The sequence below is a fragment of the Cylas formicarius genome, unplaced genomic scaffold, assembly GCF_029955315.1.
Source record: "Cylas formicarius isolate icCylForm1 unplaced genomic scaffold, icCylForm1.1 PGA_scaffold_1__22_contigs__length_36826433, whole genome shotgun sequence".
NCBI classification, from domain to species: Eukaryota; Metazoa; Arthropoda; class Insecta; order Coleoptera; family Brentidae; genus Cylas; species Cylas formicarius.
In genome coordinates this window covers 32,955,242-32,979,194 of record NW_026844264.1, presented here as the reverse complement: position 1 = coordinate 32,979,194, position 23,953 = coordinate 32,955,242, and the positions used below count along the sequence as shown (strand labels likewise).

General features: G+C 34.5%; 1 protein-coding gene across 1 annotated transcript; it reads right to left on the bottom strand.

The window, feature by feature from the left end:
- Positions 1-489: 489 nt before the first annotated feature.
- LOC132696500 (homeobox protein SIX1-like) lies at positions 490-23,953 on the bottom strand. Its single transcript, XM_060661358.1, has 5 exons — positions 23,826-23,953; positions 19,661-19,869; positions 14,316-14,556; positions 12,328-12,589; positions 490-880 (listed from the first exon to the last, which is right to left on the bottom strand). Exons 2-5 carry the CDS (start codon positions 19,802-19,804, stop codon positions 673-675), a joined length of 855 nt encoding a protein of 284 aa, XP_060517341.1. The 5' UTR covers positions 19,805-19,869; positions 23,826-23,953; the 3' UTR covers positions 490-672.

The following is a 23,953-nucleotide window of genomic DNA, read 5'->3' as shown; positions in this document are numbered from 1 at the left end:
CGCCCTTCATTTTTTTTCATTGTCAAACATGCAAGAGATTGCTTGCGAATAATTTTATTTATTGTAATCATCAGCTTATTATTCCAATGTTATCAGAGAGGCTTAACGTGACGCAAACGTTTATAACAAAAGTTTTCTTTTCCTTCGTAATTTTGTTTTAATCATTGTCCTTCAACGTTCACTGTTAGTTTCCTTAAAATAATTAGAAAAATAATAAAGTGCTAAAAGTATCGATATGAGTAAGTATCGAAAGTACAATCGAAATGAGTAGGTATCGATACTTTAATGGTATCGGAACATCCCTAAAAGCGACAATCTACAAATGACCGCGCACAGATCATCGAATCTAACCCAAGTCACAGAGCATAAATTTCGTCTTAGATATACATGGTCGCAGGCCAGTGGTTATTTTTCATATGCATACTATGAATGATTCACGTGGTTCAGGGGACAAAAAAAAGACCAGAGCGAAACTTTTAATGTGTTTTATTTTAAAGTTTACACGAGTACTTTTCGCAACGTATATATTATCAAGATTCAACAAAAAAAAAACGAACGCGCGCCGCTATCAATAATAAAACGATAACACTTTATTCCAAATCCTCAATAGAAACTAAAGTTATTTACAGGCTGCAATTGTTTGATATTGTCCGGCGGCACCGTCAGCCACTGTCACAAGGTCTGGTAGTCGTGGAGGATGGCCGACGACGGCTGATACGTCATGTGTTGACCGATGCCGCTCGCGCTCAACATCGGGTAGGAATTCAGCTGATTCGGGCCTACGATGTCGGTCGGGTTGTAAGAGGAGATTTTGTGGCCCTCGCCCTCGCTCTCCGACCCGCTCGATTCCATGTGATGCTTATCTGAACTCGTTTGATTGCTGAAACGGAAAGTTTACCTCGTTACACCTCCGCGGCAGCTTAAAATCGGTCATTGATTAATTCCGGAGTCGCTTTTGACGTATTTTTCTTGAATATTTTCCAATTACAACGTTGGATACCGTTGCAGGATTGCCTACATTTTAATTTAGCGCCATCTATGGCGCTTAAAAGTGGTTAACGAAGAAGAGGGGTTGTGAAGTCTGTGATCGACATTTGATTTGTGTTAGTGTTATTATTAAATGCGCTTCGAATCTTTTTGTGGCCATATATTTCTATACTTATCAAACTTTTGGCCGGGTCCAAGAAAAGTGATTGGACTTTGGAAATTGGAAATACTGCGACAGATCGAACTATTGCTTCTTCAAGTCGAACTTGTTAGGGAGTAAAAGTAACGATGAGTGTTTAAACTAAATAAACGTTACTTGATTGAACAGCCATAATATAATTCTGATTTGACTTGTATAGAATTGTAGTGAATACTCGATGCTCTTAAATGAAAATGTGTTTCTTTAAAAAGCGTATGAATAAAACAAGTTAAAGTTAAAATTTGTGCCTATTTTTTCCCTGTCCCTTTGTCAATTTTATTTGCTTTAAAAAAATTATATATTCAAGGTGTTTTCTAAATGAATGTCAGTAATTAAGGAGCGATTTTTGGGTCCATTTTAAAATTAGAAAACATTTTAACTTTTGAGATATAGGGTGGTAACATTTTAAAAAATAAAATATTTTTTAATATTCGTGGTACCACTATATTTTAACGAAAGTTGGCACACAGTTAGCCGACGCGTAAGCGTATATTTGATGTTGATTTTTATGTGCGTGAAAGTGATTAAATTACAATTAATGATAATGAAGGAAAGTGAGGTTAGGGCGAAAAAATCGTTATTTAACATCAGAATATACAGTATATTCAGCACTAGCATCAGTTTAAATATAAAGTAAACTACTCTTTAACACGGAAATGAAGGAAAGTGATGTTAGGGGTATGAAATGTGCCGTTTAAAACCGGACCAGAACCGAAATCTTCGTCGAGTCGTGGCTAGTGTTGCACGGGAACACTTCGATATTCAAATTTTACGCCTCTACGATACGCAATACCGTCTAAAATAGCTCGCGCGCCAGGCTATTCTCAGTTTCCAGGTCTATCTAACTTCGTCATCTGATACCGGGCTCTACAAATAGCGGCCCAGATGCCACCGAAACCGCGGCTATTTTGTTTTACATGGCGCAAAAGCCAAGCTCACACGCGTTACGTCGGTTGATGACCAACATTTAAGGGAATTGATAATTTTATTATCGTTAGGACACCAAAAACGCATCATACGCGATTCAAAAACAACACCAACCCAATTTTTTTAAACCACCACCACCCGAAGTTATTAGGGACCTTGAAATAAAAGTTTTCATAAAAATTGTCAAAACTTCTATTCTGTGTTTGACTTCGCAGATAATATTATAACTGATTCGTTAATTCGATTATACGAATGTAATGTAATGTGTTCACACCTTAACGCTTTTTAAATTGTGTAAAAGAAAACGTTTAAAATAAATGTGTCCGTTAAATAGGATCAAGAACTCTATGTCATCATTAGTACTGAGATCGAGTATACAGAAACCAATATAGAAGTAAGAATATTATTATGATTGTTAAGAAATCTTCTATTCACAATATTTATAATTTTAATCACTGTGTTGAGAGTGGTCAATTTTGAGACATATGAGATACGGTCTTGTTATATATGGAAATTTCAGAGACACAGAAATAATTTTTATTTGCCCTGCGAACTATATTGCAGTTAAACTTTCGAGAGTCATCTAGGGGAAAATTAAGGGAAAATAAAATTTTAACTTTTCCTGCATTTTTCATACAAGAGAACACAGAAACATTTTTGAAAACAGTTTGTCTCAGGAAGTTTATGGGACAAGAACCATGAAATACACATATCCCAGGCACAGACTGACTATAAGTGAGAAGAGTATTAGGTGTTATAATGTTGCCGAGCAATATAAAAACGATTAGAGATTTAAAAATGTTAAAGAAAACAATTTTTAATTTACTCGTAGAAATAGAACCATATAGTGTAGAAGGAGACCATAGATTCATTCATAACATGTAGGACAACCACTGTAAATGACAATATTTCAATGTAATTATGTTTGGAAATAAAGACGATTTATTATTATTATTATTATTATCTCAAAAGTTAGGACGTTGGGTTGGTCCGGCCCTGTTTAGTTCAACGACCGCGTCGAATCGATCAAAACTCTCGTCGTGACGTCACTTCGATTGAGACCTTCGCATTCGAGGGAAAAACGCTGAAGCCGTATCTGTTACTACGCGGTGGGGTCGGTGTCAGGTTTCCATGAGCAACGTCGGGCTGTTCAAATATACAACTGCGGAGTGCCGCTATACAGGGTGTCTCAAAATTAAACGTCGATTAAAGTGTCTGACGCGAGTTATCAGCTTGAAAGCGGGCAATACCATGGAATGAGCGGTAATTTTAAAATTGAGGTTATGGGCGTAGAACAAATTAGAACAAATTTAGAAGAATTTAGAATACTTTAACATAAACAGGAAAGAAGAAACACACGGAAGGAACATTGTGTGTGACCTCCATCCGCATCAATCACAAATTGAAGTCTTCGGCTCATGATCGTGAAAGGAGCTAAGAAGCTTTCTTCGAGCTACAATTCTTCCCATATATCCTGAACACCTTAGTTCGTCGCTGTTTTGAGCAGTTCTGTACCCGTCGACAATCACCAGGTAGAAACGTTGGTTGTCTGGTCTGTACACTTTATGCCTTAATTCTATGGATAGAATTCATTAGCATCTGATCTCCTTGAACTGAAATGTTTGTCTGCCAGATACTCCTTTCCTTTCAAACGTTTGTTCTGGTCTCCACCTTTTATTAATGGAAGACACGGCTGTTACGCTTACATTAAAATTTTGAGCAACGGCCGATAAGAATCAACATTTCAGCTTTCTTCCTAGCTACTCAAAACTGACGGGTCTTGGATGTACGTGTTCAAAAAGAAAAAGGCAACCTTGAGAAGCTCAGATCACATGAATTCAATACCAGAGGTAGGAACAACTCCTGTGTAAATATCAGTACGTATAGGATCAGTAATTTTCAACAAGCTACCTGACAAGTTGATTAATGTTCATAGAAATGCAAGAGTCCTCAGTTTTTATTATATGCTTTACTTAATTAATTACATTTTTTATCAAATTTATAACACTGCCACATTTTCTGCTCTGACTTGATTTTCCTTGGTTCAATAAATGCAACGATATCAAGGAAAACCTAAAACAGTACGCCCACCCTGTTCAGCCAAATTATCGGCCTCTTCATAATCCAAGCTGGAATTTTTAATACTTTTTGCAGACAAATCCGTCTTCTGACCCAGCGTGTATTATGGTAATGCGTTTTCCTTTATTTGAAGATATCTATGTCTTTTAATTTCTTGAAGGCAATTAAATCTCCAAGTGCGTAATCTGTGTGATTCTATTACTTTGCATTTTGTCTTTTTTGCGAAAGTTAAATCCCATCTTACAACTCTTCTTCTAGTTTCTTCTTTCACAGTTTTTTCAAGGTAGAAACAACTTCCCACGTTACAAACAACTCTTCTTCTAGTTTTTTCTTTCACTGTTTTTCCAAGGTAGCAACAATTTCCCATGTTGTAAACAACTCTTCTTCAAGTTTCTCCTTTCGCAGTTTTTCCAAGGCAGCAACAACTTCCCATTTTACAAACAACTCTTCTTCTAGTTTCCTTTTGCGTAGTTTTTTCAACAACTTCCCATGCTACAAACAACTCTTCTTCTAGTTTCCTGTTTCATTGTTTTTCCAAGGTAGCAACAATTTCCCATGTCGCAAACAACTCTTCTTCAAGTTTCGCCTTTCGCAGATTTTCCAAGGTAGGAACAACTTCCCACGTTACAAACAACTCTTCTTTTAGTTTCTTCTTTCACAGTTTTTTCAAGGTAGAAACAACTTCCCATGTTACAAACAACTCTTCTTCTAGTTTCTTCTTTCACAGTTTTTCAAAGGTCCTGATCACTATTGTCTATGCGGTGAGTTTGAAAATCACTACGCTTTTGCCTTACAGACAATATTGGAGTTTTTGTAAGTAGACATATTTTTTTGCTAATAGCTTTTCCCAATAACAACATCGTGATAGTTTTATCGGGAAGGTTTGTCGAGAAACAACACTATATAAGTATTTTTGGACCTTTTTATGTACAATTCCTGCACAAATTGTAAAGTAGCCTTATGGAACGAAACTAGCCTCTCGATTGGCTGAAAATTTTTACGAAAAAGTATGCCCGAAAACCTTTACTTAGGTACAGTACGCATAGCGTGCCAAATGGGAATCGACAAGGGCCGCAGATGCTGCCGAGCGTAGATACAAAGACAATTTGTCGAAACGATAACGATCGCAAACCTCGAGAAAAAGAAAATCGTTCCCTAATAGAGCCTAAGCGGACCTACCTGCCGCTACGCACCCCGATGGCCGCTGAGCCAAAACTAAGACGCGTCGATGGGGAGCGTAAGCTACAAACATTTACGTTTTTACGTGCTTTTCCGATGTTTTTTTATCAATTATTACTTGAGTTTTCCAGATAATGTAGTTGTGAAAATGACCAGCTTCGCAAATACACTCGCGTATATGCGGTTTCCTGACTTCTGGTTAGCGCCATACTGTGCTTCACTTCAATTTAAGACCGTTGTTGATAAAATATTGTACTCGTGATTCAGCGCAAAGTTTAAAGGTGTTTTATTCTAACCTGGCACTTGTTGGGCCCATGGTAGCATCGTATGGATCAGTTTCCATTAGAACGACTTAATTAACGATGTAAAAAAAGGAAAATGGGCCAAACACTCAATTCAAAAAGTTATCGAAGAACTAAACGACTCATCTTTTGATTTCCGTTGATTTCCGTTTCGGATCAGATGATTTTGATAAATCAATATGTGGTGGGCAAAAGAGGTTGTGCGCAAGAAAGATGACAGTCCAACGTCTTGCCATTTCGCCGGCTTATGATCGTAAACAAATTTTGTGGTGTATTTCCTGTTGTTTATTAATGGCTGAGCAATAAAAAACAAGGAAAAGAAAACCCTATGTAACTAAAAACTTAGCTTAAGTACTTATCAAACTTAACAAGACTGCAAATGTTCAAAACTTAAATGTTTGCAAAATCTCACTCAACCGGATTTAAGGACGATCGTGTCTAAGTTTAATCAACTACAAAGTTATGATGAAAATCCCTTGATCTGAGTACTTTGCTTAGAATTTGATTATTTGGGTTTTTGTTAGGAAAGATACTAAACAATATTTATTTATGTATTTCTGTTTAAATCTAAAATAAAATCACAAATTATTTGTATTACCTATTTAAATTACTTAAAATTATTCACATAATATATCATTATCACTTCGCTATCATCCCCTGTTCTAATTATTATTTGTTCTATATTATTTGCAATATGGATATACGATTGTTCTGCTTTTTCTATATGCTTAACAGAATTTGCCCAACTTTGAGGAGGGACGTTAAAAACTTCGGTTTCTATAAGTTTGAGGATATTGGAGTTAACACAGGGAAAAACATTGTTACGAAGAATGGCAGATTTCAGTTGATGCCAAACATGTTCAATGGGATTAAATATACAGTGGTAAGGTGGAAGCCTTAAAACTGTATGTCCTAGACTTTTTGCATAATAAATCACAGACGTATTCCTTTGGTGGGTTCAAGCTTTGTAGAACCTCAATTAATTGCTTTCTGGTATAATCTTCGTGAAAATAAATGTTTGTCTACTGTGATAACTTGCATTGTCCATTACAATGGAGGAAAGTTTGGAACTAGTTTGTTTTAAACCAACTTCCAAATAAATCAGCGGTGGTGTCTTCATGGTAATCCAGAGAAGAACCTTTAAAATTTTTCGTTGACAGAGAAAGTCCATTTGAAATCCAACGATCTTTAGAGCCAGCATGCAAAATAGTTATTCTTTTACCTCTTTTTGATGGCGCGTTTGTTTTACACTTGAGTCAACCCAACCCTTTACAGTGGTATTCCGTGTCGAACCAGGTTTCATCCAAGTAAATAGTTGGACTTTGTTGTTCTCTGTAAAGATTCTAAAACCCATGTGTTGCATACACTTCCATAAGGTAGTTCTGCCACATTTAACACCGGTTTCATCTTTTTCAAGCCTGTAGGCAAGCTTTGTTCCTCGTATAACTGGCAAATTTTACGCCGTATTATATCTTGATCACTTTCATTTACACTAGAGAAAATATTGACACACGCTGTATTACACACGAAATAAGAATGATTACTAATAAACTTAAACTAAGGAGCATACCAAACCAAAGAATATTAAACACAGGTAGGTATAAAATTATTTTCTATTACGGACCACAATTTTACCTGAATTTAAATTCCGAAACTATAGGTAAAAATCTTGTTGCATTGTATTTCAAAAGCAATTGGTCACTTTCTTATATCTATGAACAGACCATACCCACGATGCGACCTGTAGTACATGCGATGAGTTGATAGTAAAAATTGACGACGTTCATCACAATGCACTGCAGTCACACACAGTACTGCGAAGCTTGCAAGTTGAAAAAGAAGTACATTTAAAAAGAGCGGACACTTTTTATAAGCGTAAAAGAGCTGCTAGGCTTGCGGCTCAAAAAGACAAAACCAAGGAGGCTATTGTAATGGATTTTCAAAAAAATCTTCGTCTGCCGAATATTACAACTAACGACACGTATTATCGTTCTACATGTACAACATACATCTCCTTTTCACCTCTGAAGCTATTTTCTATACTTATACTAAACTTTCAGTTCTTTACTGCTATGGGATTACATTTTTAACCATCTGAATTTTGATGTCAAAAAGCTAACAATATTTTGTGATGTTGTGTTACATTATATTGTTCATTCTGTTAAAAAACTTAACATATTCAAAATGGTTTTTCCTGTTCGGGGACATTCTAGAATGCGATAGTAATATGGGTTTAGTGAAACAGAAGACGTATTTTGAACTGCCTCAAGAATGAAACGCAGTTTTAAGGGATTCTTAAACAAAACCAATTCTTGTCAAGGTCAGTCCATTTTTATCAGTTGGACCAAATTTCTAGCGGATATCTATATGCCTATCCTTCAAGGCAGGTCAAAGAATTAACTGTAACCGATCACCATCGTTTGATGATACATAGGGCAAGTTGTAATGGTCGAGAACTTGAAAAAGTTGTCATAAAACAAAGACTTTCACCACCTGAAAAGTGTTTTTTGCTTCCAACAAACTTTCTTTTTATACTTTTGAATTGACAATTTATATATTTTCTGTAAACTCGGTCAAAAAGTATTTTAGTTCAAATTAGCAAAAATTACATATATCAAAATCCTATTTTTGCTCACGACGTCATAGAGTAGTCTTCCTAAATAAAAATCACAATTAGCAAGAATTAAGTTTTTTCGAACCTCAACTTTTTTCCCCTGTACTCTTCAAGTACTGTTTATAAGCCACGCGATGTTGTACACGATTTATGTGTTAGTATCTTTATTTATATATTTACAATTACGCGAAAATTCGAGGATTCTTTTTCGATTTACGTGTGTCCGACGAGCGGTATTGACCAGGGGACCACCGACAGCGTGGTCCCCGGTAACTGGTAACGACATAACGAAGGGGGCCCGTCGTTGGTTCGTTTCAGTCGTGTCGGGTTTCATCTGCGGGCTGCTTTCGATAAGTAACCCGATATCCATAATTTGTTTGTGAAGGAGGCAGTGCGGCGTGTACGGGAACTGAAAACGCTGCCCAGGCCTTTTGTTTCTCTCGTTATACGGGGGAATTTTTCCGCCACACTCCAAAGGCAAAAGCAAATACGTTGCTTCCGGCGTCGCCCAATTCGCAGTAGAAAAGTAGAAGTTTATTGACTATTTTAAGAAATAAACTGGTCAAAAAAATACAACTAAAGGAAAGAACTGACAGGCACACAAACCAGTTATAGGCATTTGAGTCCCATGAAATTTTTCTTTGCAATTGACACGCCAGAATATTTTCTTTTTTATATTCATCGGATCTGGAAAGAACGAACAAAGCAAGAAAAAAAAAGCCGAGAAGAAGGCCAAAGTACCAGGTGGCCCATTAATAAAGAACGCCGGCCATATGTCAGGAACAGTTATTCCTACAACTTAGAAAAAATATTTTGGGGTAAATCGGCCAAGAAAAAAAGCTGGAAATTATTTTCAAGTTCATAAAATGACGGCTAGGGGGCGTAACCTCTACTGTAAAATCAAAAAGATCAAAAATCTATCAAACTTCTTCGTGATTTTTGCATTTGTTCATTTTAATCATTACTATTCTTTCCTTACAGGAGAACATGTCGGTGTACAATCGCTAAAAAAAATTTCCACGAAATCGATGGTACTCATATTTACCATGGTTCATTAATTGATGGATTAAAAAAAAAGTAGTATTGCAAGCCGAAATTATGTGATGAATACATGAAAAACCTTTTTATTCAATCTAGTATTTTTGGACTTCGATATTTAATATATGTAAACATTTCGGAAAAAAATAGAGTCGACTTTACAGGATGGCTCTAAAAATGGCTTTGTGAAGTATGCCAGTCTTATTTTTAAATCGGACTGCAAATCGGAGAACTACCACGATTCGATGAACAAGTGACTTAATGCGAAAGTGGACTTTTTTTAACCTATGAAGTTTTGTACCAACGAAAACTCTCATCTCTTATTGGAAAATGCTTTGGAAAAAAACTAAATTATGTTTTTTCTTTTCAGCTGTTATCGATATGCATGAATCAGACTCGGAGGAAGATATTTTTTCTGATGATCACTAGTTTTTGTTCCCCTTCATTGTTCTTTGAGTTTTTCAAAAATTGACATTGTATTCTCCCATACATAATATAATACGCCACTGAACTAACTCGCAAGCACTAACGTCCACAATAGTATAGTATATTATACAACAAGTGCGGCAAACGGCATTTGACTCACGAGTTTAAAGCGAGCGAAGCGCAGCGGAGCGAGTTTTTAATAAACGAGTGAGTTAAAAAGTTTACCATGCGGTAAAATCCCGTAAATGTCCGAAGTGGTTCGGAATCATGGGAAACGAAACTGACGTGGTAAATTGACGCTTCCCGCACGCTAGATCGATGGGTAATTAGGTATTTTACAGACGGGAGTAGAAAAAAACATTTACAAAATAGACTTTTAATTTAGTTTTATTTAACTGATCTGACTGGAGTGTACTACACACTACACTAAAGCGCGAACCTTTTGCTCAAAAGTATTTGAGTCACTACCATAAAACGACTAGAAAGTTTTAACATTAGTTGACGAATGAATGAATGAATGAATAACGAATTTCCGTTACTTCAACGATCAACGGTACATTCAGGACCGCACCACAGCAAATACCGTAAACTTCTAGTCCCTGACACTTTGCCTTTGACGGATCGAAGATGTCGCGAGATTTTTGAACAAATGGAGAATGTAGTTTTGACGATATATTCCCTAAGAACTTTTCGTATGTGGTCATAAATGTTTTTTCGAAAAATTAACTTCTGTCCATGCTTTAGTTACTACTTAAACAGCTTCGATTTTGTTAGGTATTCCCACGCCGTGGGTTCACGAGTCGTTATCGTTTTAAAGGACGATATTTGGCAAGTACTCGCGGCGACAAAGAGGTCCGAACTTGCCCGTAAACACTCGACGCATTCTTTTGGTGCCTTCTACGAAGCGTCTCGATCGTTAACGTGCAGTCAAGTGGTGCACATGTGTGTTCGCTAGGAGGGCCTATTGTGGTACCTCTCCCAGCGCATTGAACGTTTATTTACTCTCGTTATTGTCGGGCTTTATTTAAATTATAACAACATTGGGGACAAAACGAATAATCGCCGAGATATGACTTTTTGTTTTGTGTAAAATCGGAATCGGTTGCCAAATATACAGAATGGTGGGGAATTACTGGGAAATATTAATAAAATTAAAGGAAATGTTAGTAAATTTTAATAATATACTAGGAAATATTGAAACATATTGGGAAATACAGCATGAAGGACTGGGAAACATTAGTGAAATACTTGCAAATATTAAAGAAGTATGAAGTAATATGAGAAATATTAATGGAATGCTCGAAAATATTAGAAAATGTTCGGAAATATTAATAAAGAATAAAACGAAAATATGATTAATAGGGGGTGCGAGGAAATACTGACAAACATTAGTAAAATACATCGAATTATTGGAAAATATTAAGAAACACTTGAAAATATATAAAAAATATAACGACAATAATAACAAAATAGAACGAAAATACAACGAAACATTAGGAAATAATAATGGAAAACTAGGAAATACTGAAAAATATTAATAAAATGTGTTAAAACAAGTCAAAATATTGGGGACTAATTAAGAAATCCCGGACAATATTAACGAAATATAACAAAACATTAAGAGATATTGATGGGACATTGGAAAATACTGAAAAATATTTTAAAATATTAATGACGTACCAAGAAGTATTGGGAAATGTTTATAAAATACGTCGAAATATTGGAACATATGGGGAAATATTAAGAAATGCGGGAGAATATTAACGAAATATAACAAAACATTAGGAAATATTAACGAGACATTAGAAAATACTGAAAAATATTTTAAAATATTAATGACGTAGCAGGAAATAATGGGAATTGTTAATAAAATATGTCGAAATATTGGGAAATATGGGGAATTATTAAGAAATCCCGGACAATATCAACGAAATATAACAAAACATTAAGAAATATTAATGGGACATTAGAAAATACTGAAAAATATTTTAAAATATTAATGATGTGCCAGGAAATAATGTAATAATATTGGAGAATATGGGGAAATATTAAGGAATCCTGGAAGATATTAATAAAATATTGTCAAATATTGGGAAATGTTAATAAAATACGTCAAAATATTTTAAAATTTTGGACAATATTAATAAATACAGGATTAACAAAACGAAACATGAGGAAATATTAATGCCGTACTAGGAAATTCCGTAAAATTATAAATATGCCAAAATGTTAATGACGTACCAGGCAATGATGGAATACGTTAATAAAATACGTGGAAATATTTGAAAATATTAAGAAATCCAGGAAAATATTAATAAAATATGAGCAAATATTGGAAATTATTAATAACATATCAGGAAATACTGGGAATCGTTAATAAAAAAAATCAAAATATTCTAAAATTTTGGGCAATATTAAGAAATACAGGACAATATTAACAAAATACAACGAAAAATCGGTGTTAATGTAAAATGTTAATGAAAAATAACAAAATATTGCAAAACATTAATAAACTAGTAAAAAAAATCGTAAGAATACGATTAATATTAGCAATTTTCCGCCCAACCCCGAAATACCTGTCTTTATGTTCGGCTGCCCGATCTCTCTGTCTCCGATTCTTAAACCAGTTGGACACCTGCGTGGTGGTGAGTCCAGTCGCTTCCGCGAGTTCCCGCTTTTCCCTCGGGCTCGGATAGGGGTTGTGCGAGTACCAATCCCTCAGGACGCTCCTGGACTTTTCCTTGAAACAGTAACTCGTCTCTTCGCCGTCCCATATCGTCCTCGGCAGCGGAAATTTTCGTCTCACCCTATATTTGCCGACCGCACCGAGAGGTCTTCCTGCCAAAAAAGGGATGGTTTTGAAAATTTTTTTTTCGAAAAACGCGACTTTAAAGTCCGTTGGAATTTGAACAGTTAAAATTATATACTTATCCACCTCAATATACCAATATAAAAAAGTACACCTCCATCGAAATCATCAATATGAAAAAAAAAGAATATAATTACAATCGTTGCAGATCTTAAAGCAACAATTAATTTACAATGCCGATATTCAATTTTCAACTTAAAGAGTCTCTACTTTATGCCGTGCCGCACGCCCTGTGCATTCTTTTTTTCTCAATTTAAAGGTGGCCATATACGACATAACATACGATTAAAAGGCGGCCTTATGCGACCTGACAGATATTTTTTAAATATCTCTACTCTGTATAATAAGGTAAACACGAAAATTGTGGCTCTCGGTGCACTTTACGATACTGTTTAAAGCAACCAACAATTTATGCACGAAAACGTCGATTTTCGGTTTTTTTTTTACATAATCGAGAAAGTATCTGAAGCAAAGCTCCACGCTTTCTGGTCCCTGAATTTTTTTCAATAGATTGTTTCCGAGAAAACATTTTTTTCTGAAAACCGGAATAACCCAAAACAAAAAATTAAAAAAAAAACACGTGAAAGAGACCGCCAATTAAATCAGTTTTTTTCGAAATCATGAACGCACCCTGTACATTTTTGAAAGTTATCAGAAATAGAAGTTTATAGCATTGGATTTCACGGTCATTTTCGTTAAAACATTTTTTTGACCGCTTCAAATTTGGCACACCTATCGCGTTTCACGGCAATTTCCAAAAAGCAGAGGAATATAGAATAAACAAAGATAACCGCCGCGGCCATTTTTACACATCTTGAGCGTCCCGCGGAAGGCTAGAAAGAAATAAAATTTTAACCGTCCAGCTCATACAGTTCGGAAACTATGGGCCTAAAGGCCCAGGAACAGAGAACAGACAAAAACTTTTTTTCGACATTTCTGTACCAATGGCGGCAAATAATCGATTTTGCGAAAGTGGCAACCAGTAATATTCTTTTTAACGGTGCAAACATTGATGCAGAAGGGTTAAGGGTTCATAAAATCTTTAAATTTAAATAATTCGTTTTACACTTGAATAATTTCATTAATATTGCGACTTCTTGAACCATCAAGGTTTCAACGACAAACAAACAAAATAACGTAACACTGTAAAATCAGATTAAGGATTATGTCTACACTATCATCAAATTTGACCACCGCCACATCACCGTCGCACGATAGACAAAGGTGATCCAAAAAGTTTGAAAAATTCCAAATTTATACATATACAATATATATATTATATATATTTATATATATATACAAATTTATACAAATTTGAGAATACAGTTATGAACCAAATAGAAAATATTTTGATGAGGCCTATGCGTGGATTAGGTGCTTAGGATATTTTCTAAAAATTGGCAAGCATGTGGCACGGACAAGTTATTTATTAAAGCAGCGTGCATTTTGCAAAAATTATAAACCAAATTAAATGAAAAAATCATTTTCAGTTTTTACGTTATTTTAAACTGTTCGATTATTTGTTTACCTGTATACTTGGTACAAAATGCCAGTAACTATCTATATAAAGTTGATACACTACAGATTTGCCATTATCTCAGAATAAAGTATACAAAGTGATATTTTTCTACATTATCTATCTATCTATAAGAAATCCTCACATGACGTGATTTCCGACAAAAAACACTCACTCACCTCTAAGCCGTTCCGCTTCGATGTAGTGAGCTTTGAGCCACAGGGTTTGCAGTTTCGCGTGGTTATGCGGACTGAACTGATGCGTCTCCAGTATTCGGTACAACTCTTTAAAGTTACCCCTGTGGAACGCGACTATCGACTTGGCCTTTAGTACGGATTCGTTGTTGTGCAGTTTGTCACAGGCCGGCAGAGACCACAAAAACCTACCCAACCTTTCGACGTTGCCAGATTGCTGAAGGACCTGAAACAATATGTGAATAAATAAATAAATACTTTTTGATAATATAAAAGTCATCCTATTTTTTGAACGCGCCTCGTATATGGTAATTACCATATTTAATTAAATTGTTATTATTGTTATTAACTTAAATTTTATTTATTAATGATGGCGGATATTTATTATTTTTTTATAATTTAGAAATATTTAACAATTTTAACGTCTTGTGTTTGGCTTGGTCCGTGTTAATGTTACATCGGTGTAATTATTTCAATGAAATACTATTTATTGACAGTACGACCTTGTGGTAAAACTTTTGATGTACTATGATTGATGATTTGTCACCAGTTATGACATTTTGGAGCATATCAGGATCGTTTAACAGCTTCCACAGTTCTGTTGTTCAAAATTTTGCTACTACACGTTTCTTGCCCAATACTTCCAAAGAAAATGCATGACAGGAGCCAATAGAGACGCAGAAGTCTTTAGCCACTTCTCTAATGGTGCTCAAAGTTCACCACGTGACGTTGTCAACATTTCAACAAAATTCTTTGTTGGATTTTTTTTACTGCAGAAAATCGCAGAGCACACAAAACATTTCTAACGCTTCTGTCTCATAAAAAAAAGGAGACGTGCAAAACTGACTGAAACAGTGAACGTATGTTGAGAACATGCGTACCAACATAACAAAAAAAAAGAAATGCCTAGTCAGTTCACGTATTGCCGGTAAACAGGAATGAAGGATATAAATTAAAACATAAACTTATTTATTTTCTGAATTTAATGAAATCAGGAGAATGGAGATATAAAAACATAAAAAGAAATAAATAATTTCGCAAATTTTCTAAAATCTTAGTTTTTATTGCAATAGGGCTCTAGTTCTTAAGTCTTAATAATTTGGTTAGTATGTCATTTTTGAATAATTTTGCCACATTTTGCTACTCCGTTCGCACTTTTTATAAAATAGTTTTTTTTAGGTGATCTTGATAATTAAGCAACCAACAGCAATATTGTATATATAAATCCATAAGGTCCACTTGTCCGCTAGAGTTGAAGTTTGTTAAAATAATAGGTTTTACTGTCAGATTTGTATGAAGCGTTTTTTTGGCAAAGTTCCACATGTTTCAAGCTATTTCTCCATCGCACATCTTCCAACGTTATATTTTGTTTTTAAGTTCTGCATTATTTTATCCCTTTCGCCATGTCCAGCATGTGTGCTTCAAACACAGCATTAAATATAAATTAAAAATAAAAATAAAAATTAAACATACTTTCCTTCGTCATGTTTGTTCTTTTGAATAACAATTTTTTCTTCTGGCACTTCCAACAATATTTTTTATCTTAAACGGTACTAGTCCAAGTAAATCAAATACAGTATATATTCTTTGTTGAAGAAGATCTAAAAACGCCCATCGACATGGTGTAAAAGCAAGACATTATCAATATGAGTTTAAGGTGGACATTTGGTGATGTCTAATTTCTGATTCAACTGGATTAAAGTTCCTTCAGCAACATTTAAAGATGTGCCACTAGGTAGAGGATTGAAGGAAAAAAAAGAGAGCACATCATCCATTGAATATTCCTTCAGATTTTTCTAGCATAACTTGCGAGGTAAAAAAATGTGGATGTCTCTGTCATGGCGAAAACAGGTGAAATTTCTTCATAGTTTCTTGCGCACAGTACAAAAATGTATAGATCATTTTCATTTAATCGCGATTTGCATACCACGGGCGCGGAATGTTTCCTTATCAACGCGTGACTCAGAAACGAATCGGACTCGATAGACGATCGTCGTTCGGAAACGATTGCCAAATCATTGTTGAAATTTTTTCCGTCATACCTGCTGCTACAGGTATCGTAGGAAAGATAAAAATAATACGATACTAGAAAAATAGATGAGAAGTGGATTAATAAACATGTCGACGACACATGACAACAAGTGAAAATTTAAAAACAAATTGGGCGGCAAAGATGTGAAGAAGCTCGCATATCGATCTGGAGCTGATGAAGCAATTAGAGCATTGTTAGAGCAGTGCATCATAATACATGAAATTGCTACCTCCATAGAAGACCAGAAGCACATTCAAGGTGTGAAGTAGAAAAAATATTAACAAGCTTAGATCTTTTTAACTACCAAAAAAATAGATAGATGATATCTACATCCAGAATAGTCAATTTGGAGACAAACATGATAAATATTTATTTTAATATTTCCAGCTCCAGATGGGATAATTTTCTATAGATAATTCGCCAGTTTGGTTTGGAGCCTACTATTCGGGAACTCAGCAGAGTGGCCAGTGGCTGCGCTAACTGCTGCGATAACTGGATCATAGGACGCAGACTATTTATATTGAGTCTAAATTGAAATTTTCGAATAATAAAATAGAGTGTCGAAAGTAGTCTAGAAATAATTATGAACACTTAATAGGTATCTTCAATCAGCAATTACATTAAATTGTAATACCATTGGCACCAACCTTAATGATTTGGCATTTGCCATGGTGGAGAATATCGGGGAGCAGAGGTTGCAGTCTTTTCCTTTGATTAGAAAGACATTCAAACCTAAATCCAGTTCACTGGTTGAATGACGGTCTCAGAGTCATACGAGATAAATTATCAAAAATTCGTAGTAGAGCGGAAATTACAAATACTCCAGACGACTGTTCAATATATAAAAAATATAAAAAAGGAGTAACAAAATGAAATAAAAAATACAAGAAAACTGGCTTATACAGTCTTGGCAATTAATTAACACCGAGAGGTTAGCACAGCAACCCTCTTATCTCCCTATTACAAGCAGTTTTTTTGTAGTAATAAAATGTCAAGACTTCCACAGGGTTCCATTATGGGTCCATTATTATTTTTAGTTTATATTAATAACCTCTTTGGTCATGTGGACCCTGTGGCTGCGGTTAATTTTGCAGATCACTCTACATTTAAAACTCTTAAAAGGGAAGCGCAGTTGGCGAAAGAACATGCCAATATGTGGTTCAGAGAATCGCCTAAAATTGGACGAGGATAAAACTCACTCGTTAGTGTTTTCAACAAATGTAAATATTTCGGAAGGAACATCTGCGAAGTTGTTGAGTGTGGTCCTGGATGAGAGGATGACGGTAAAGAGTTTCTTTTTTTTTTTTGGAGCATTGTTTTTACTGTGTACACGAATGCAAACAGTATATAGTTGTATATATTTTTTTCACTTTTGTACTTAGACGTGCTGGAAACATACTACGTATTGTAATTCAGCCAAATAAAAAATATATCTATCTATCTTTCGACAGCCCGAGATGGCAAAAAGGAGAGTAAAAGAGTGAAAGTTGAGGCTCGTTTTGGTTAGAAACTCAAAAAAGTAAAAACAGTGATTTTTAGGAGTTTTAGTTGTGACTTGTAACATCGTATAGACTAGAGTCATGGAATACGCGCCTCTACTAACCAAAACTGTTTACGTCGAGATCGTACCCGATCGGATTTTCTCAGAAATACAGCGCGCGTTGCTTATCTTCGGCGGAATCATGGGCGTGCTTGCCAAAAAATCTTTCAACATCTACCAGAAGTGCATATGCGCCATAGAATACAATATCAACTAAAATTCTTGCATGTCATCAATTCTTCTAGCAACGAAAAATCCGAGAATCTATAGAAATCTATAAGAAACTAAACAATTTGAATTATAGTCAACGGTTTTAACGCCAAATTTAAATAAAGCTAATCAATTCTATTTAAAAAATTTTCATGTGAAAGGGCATACATAACTCAGAACCAATGTGGCAATTGGGCAATGTTATGCAAAAAACTTGCATCCCTCAAATCAATGATATCGAGATATTCGTAAATTCACTTTTTTCTAAATAAGAAAATGTGCAGCTAACGCATACAAAACTGAATACAAAAAACAGTAGCATGGCACAAGTATCATCTTACTTTACAGTAGAACAGGTTTTAAGTTATTTACTTTTTTTCAAAAATACTAAAAAATACTAGAAGACTACACGTTGAAATAAATCTACATCTTCAACTATACGTTTATCTGATTTTAATCTGCTATAAAAAGATCCATCATTTCGTTCTAAAGTTTTTCTAATGTGACAGGTGAACTAATAATGGTTGTATAGATTTTTTTTTAAGATTAAAAGTCAAGCACTCATATTCATCATTGCGTTTGGCTTTTTTAAAATCTTCTGTGTCGGAGCTTCATTCGCAAACTCTAAATGTTGCTATTTACAAAACTTCTGAATTCCTCCTGGGTCGGTTTTTGTTGAGTCGAACTTCCCCCAATCATACCATCGCGAAATTCAAATTTTATAACTCAGTATGTCAACCATGAAGGTTGAAAATTTCATGCTAAACTGAAGAGTGTGTATTTTTATTCCGTTCTTTCTTTACGGTTGGTAGCTATTTGGATAACGGGGCCCAATTGTACCCAGGAGACCAAATTACTGCAACATATTTATCATTAAGTATTTAAGCGAAGTATCGTTAACTTTAACATGACTTGTGAGTTTACTTTTATACTGACATGAGGAAGAAAGGATAATTTCGAATAGAATATTGCGAGTTACCAAAAAGTATTAGAACGGCAGACATTTTCATCAATAAGATCATCTACACCATCAAGCTGCAAGTTATTATTTTGAGACTCAAACTACGCGATTAATAAAAGCGCTGAATAACAATGGCCCCAGTATTGAGCCTTGAGGAACCTCCTGACATAGTGCTCGGTTCTTAACGACGTGAAATAAAGTTTACCGTGGAAATTTCTGAATTGATTATTATTTTCAGTTACTTTTAGACCGAAGACTATACGTGACACTTTTCTTTTCCCTGAATAAGAAACTCGAGTTATTTCGAACAATAATTTTGCAATATCGGGTTAAAATTGGCTCCCATCTCAAGTAGAAATATACGAAATATTTGAAAAGGTCAATTTTTTATGCATTTGCAGAGGAAAAAACATATTTTTTCATCGCATATTGCATTTCGAACATTTTTGTAATTTTTTTAATAATTTATTTTTTGATAGTATCGTATTGTAAAATTTTATTAGTAGTAATTAATTAAAGTATAGGCGGTTTAACGTTTTTAATAGTATAATTATTATCGTCCCTTTCTCCATCGAAAACTACCCTACCTCGCAGACACAGGCGACCTGTTCCTGCGTGAACCCGAAACTCTGTAGCGGACTGTGCCTGCCAGACGGTGGCGGCGAATACGGGGGCGTGGAGGCGGTTACGGCACCGGGAGCGGCCCCATAGGTCAGTCCAGTCGATAGCATAGCGCCGGGCCTACGAGGGGCGGGGGCGGCGTAACATCAGGCCATTACCGCCTCGCCGAAAATTGCTGGAATTACAAAAAAAGAACGCATTTTTGAACTGCAATCTTATATGTACATTTTTTAAATTTCCAAAAATTTCGAAAAAAAAAATCATTTTTAAACGTAGATTTTTTAAAAAGTTTCGCAAATTTCTATTAAAAAATACATAAATAATATTCAGTGACCAAAAAACCCATTGGTAAACTAAAATTTAATGCGTAGATTTTTTAAAGTTTCCAAATTAAAAAAAAAAACGCATTTTTAAACTGCAATTTAATATTTTAAAGTTTAAAAAATTTCGAAAAAATGCATTTTTAGACTGCAATTTAATACGTAGATTTTTTTAAAAGTATCAAAAATTTCTATTAAAAAATAGACAAATGACTGACTAAAAAAATGCATTGCTAAACTCCAATTTAAGGTTACGAAAATTTCTATAAAAAAAGACAAATGACATTCGTAGACTTAAAAGAAAACGAATTTTAAAAATGCAATTTAAAGGTACATTTTTTTTTAAGTTTCGAAAATTTCAAGAAAAATGCGTAAAAAGTTTCGAAAATTTCGTTTTAAAAATAGACAAATGACATTCACTTACAAAAAAAAAACGCATTTTTAAACTCCAATTTATTGCGTAGATTTTTTAAAATTTCAAATATTTCGAAAAAAAAAAGCTTTTGAAATACAATTTAATCCGCAGATATCAAACATTTCGCAAAAAAACGCCTTTTTAAACAGCAAATAATTACGTAGATTTTTTTTTAAAAAGTTTGGAAAATTTTATTAAAAAATAGACAAATGACATTCTCAAATAAACAATTTAGAAGTTTTTTCAAATATACAGGGTGAGTCAGTAATAGTTGGGAATAAAACTTATATTTAGGACACCTGCATTAATTTTATACTCAATCACCCAATGGTCCATACTGAGTGTTTTCGGATTTATGGCCATTTTTTCGTCAAGAATGCCCTCTGCTTGCCTTGTCGTTCAGTGGCAAGTTGAAAATTATCGAAAAACAACGGGGTGTCGCAACGGTTTCACAATAGCCGTCTAATTGGCAAACATGGCGTTATCTCGATTTGTTTTACCGAAATCGGTATAACAGCAACCGCAAACAATCGGGTTGCGTTTACAAAGATGACGGTGCTCGTTCATACGTATTTTTATTGGCGATAGCAATTGACGGGCTCCGGCCTCCTTGCTTCACAAACAGATGGGTCTGGATTAAGCAGGGAGGTCACCGGCGGTATACATTGAAGTCCAGTGTGGTGAGGTATAAAGAAATTATATATGAGATGTTCCCAGTTGATGTCCGACCATTCGACAGGAACCTGACCTTGAGTTTCTCAATTTTATTTGTTGAATTGATTTTGGAATCACCACGACTGAAAACTGACTTTTTCCAAAAATAGCATATACCTAATAGTGAAAACAGCCTTAAAATTAGCCAAATATCTATCTGGAATTGTAAGGACAGCCAATCTTTTAATTTTTCTAAAAAAATAATAGCTTATTATTATTTATTTAATTTTATTTTTTTTATTATTTAATTTTAATTAGATGCTACAGGGTGTTCAAAATAAACGAACATATTTCTCTATTTTCTCAAACGACATACCATATGTTATATTTTTTTTTTTGAAATATTTTACAAAGACCTTCAAGTTTAATTCAGTATGTCACATAGCTATTTTTATTATTTTGCGATTTATTTTACCTTTACAAAATTAATCAAAACTCACACGAAGTTGAAGCACAAAAATTAAAAACATCTTTGACCTCATAAGAAAACCAGATTAAGGTTTAAATTATTGGGAATTTTGTTAAAATATTTTATATTTGGGTTTTTAAGAAATAATTTTAAAATAAGTGTACATAGTTTTTTATGATAACATAAGTGCATTTAATTATTTAAAAAAAAAGTACATAAGAATTTTTAAAATCTGTAATTTTTGATTATTTTTATTTAATTGGATCAATTGCTTGTAATACAGCGTGCATGCTTAAAAAGTTGTAATAAAAAATCAGTTCTACTTAAATAGCTGATATTTTTGTTCCGTTTTAAAGGTATATTTATTTGAATATACAAAAATAGAGATGAGTATTACAAGGCAACACGAATATCTGCCTCAAGATAGAAGGTGTTTCCTCTCAAGAACAAGTTGATTAATAAAAATTACATTATACATTATAAGGAAATCAGGCAGAGACCTTTTAATCCCTTGTCGACCTGTTTAATGAGATAAGTGTTATTTTATTTATCTTTACGTGGAATTTTGATGAAGAAGCCAACAGGATGGTTGGCGAAACGTCAGCAAGTTCGACGCAACAAAAACCGACGCAGGAGGAATCCAGAAGTTTTGTAAATAGAAGAACGAACTAATTAAACAAAAAAAATGCGCTTCAAATTTATCGCCACAGTTGTTTTGGAGAAATTCGGAGTAAATCGAAATAATTTTTCTTTAATTTATTTCTTTAACGTTATTGTTATTTTTACAGCGATGACACATGTTTTTTGTAGCACCTTGTACATTATTATACTCAATATATTCAATGGATGTACCAGTCGATATGGTTATATACGTTCTTCAATTGACTTAAAAAATATATCGGCAACGTCATTAGAATGTACAATAATATGTATGAAACAAAAGTAAGATGGGTGTATAAATCAAAACGAACAAACAAATGGTATAAATAAATCAAGTTATAACCAAAAAAAAAATCAATTCAAAAATCAAAAAACAAAAGAATGCAACATGACACATATAAAAACACGAATTTAACGAGTCTTTTTAGTATTTAGTATACTTAATCATTTGAATTTGAAATAAATAATAAATTGTTAATAAACTGTAACTAACTGTTAATATCAAAATAATCAATTTTTTCACAACTGCTGCTCAACTCAAGACATCTCCTTCAGCAAACCCGGCAAAATTCTCGGAAGCAATGCCAGTAAGAAATGAATTGAGTTCAGATACGGAAATATCACCGAAGTGATCATCTTTTTCACAGCGATTTCTCTTACAATCTTCATCGCGTCCGCAATTATGGAAGTTACTTGCCGACGGCAACAAAACTCGGGTCTGGTTTATGTAGGAGAGTATAATCTTATTCAATCATACACAGAATAAACTAGGAATAGCTAGGAATATCTATACAGAATTTTATTCTAAATGTCTAAATCCAATTCTGAGGCTACCTATAATAGGATTTATGTTGTTTTGTATAGAATGTAAGAGTCCTCAATTTTTGTATGGCGTAAAACAGTACGACCAGGTTGTTCCGCCAAATTATTGCTTACGTACTTTTTTTTATTTTTTCTGTGATTATTCTGTAATTTCAGTTTTTGAACTTGATGAAGCTGCTTGACAATAACACTGTTATTGAGAATATTTTTTAAAAGATTGTTTTGTAGAATCCTCAATATTCTTTGCAGACAACAGCGAACAGTTTGGGATAAATCCGTGTTCTGAATCTGAGTGTATTATGGTGATGCGTTTTCCTTAATTTGAAGGTGCTTTCGTCTTACAGTGTATCGAATCATGTTTCATCGAGGTAAATTATGGATCTGACGTCTAATTTTAACTGCGTACTTCTGGGTAAGTCTTAAGCACATCATAAGAAAGTGGCGGCGAAAAGTAGCTTTTAAATAAATATTTTGGGTTACTTAAATCCAATGTTACAGGCATTATTTTTATATTGATTTCATCTTCTTTTTGCTTCCTTTTTAGTTCATCCAAGGTAGAAACACAGATTAACACATAAAGGAACCGCAAAATCCTATCGTTAACGCGTCCAGGAGCTTTCGAGTTGGGTTAGTTCGTTAAAAAACCTGAGAACCGTACTCTTGGTACATTTGGGCATAAAACTAGGCTTGTTTTGGGTTTTTTAGACGTCTTAGAAGTTTTTCCGGGTGTGTGGGCGGGTCGCAGAGACTCGTAGATCGAGTCGGGCAAGATAAACACCGCAAATTCCTACCTTGAAACGCTCAGGGGTCCCGAATTCCCTGACGAACGCGTTCGGGTATCCCTCGGAATCGGAGAAACACTCAGTCCAGAAATAGGCCAGAGCCCGTAACCGAAAACGACACTACCGCCACTTACGAG

Excerpts from the sequence above, each read along its gene's own strand:
- LOC132696500 (XM_060661358.1), bottom strand. The coding sequence starts at position 19,804 with ATGCTATCGACTGGACTGACCTATGGGGCCGCTCCCGGTGCCGTAACC. Across the intron at positions 12,590-14,315 it reads CGAAGCGGAACGGCTTAGAG|GAAGACCTCTCGGTGCGGTC; the intron begins GTGAGTGAGTGT and ends CTTTTTTGGCAG. Across the intron at positions 881-12,327 it reads GCAGCCGAACATAAAGACAG|CAATCAAACGAGTTCAGATA; the intron begins GTATTTCGGGGT and ends TTTCCGTTTCAG.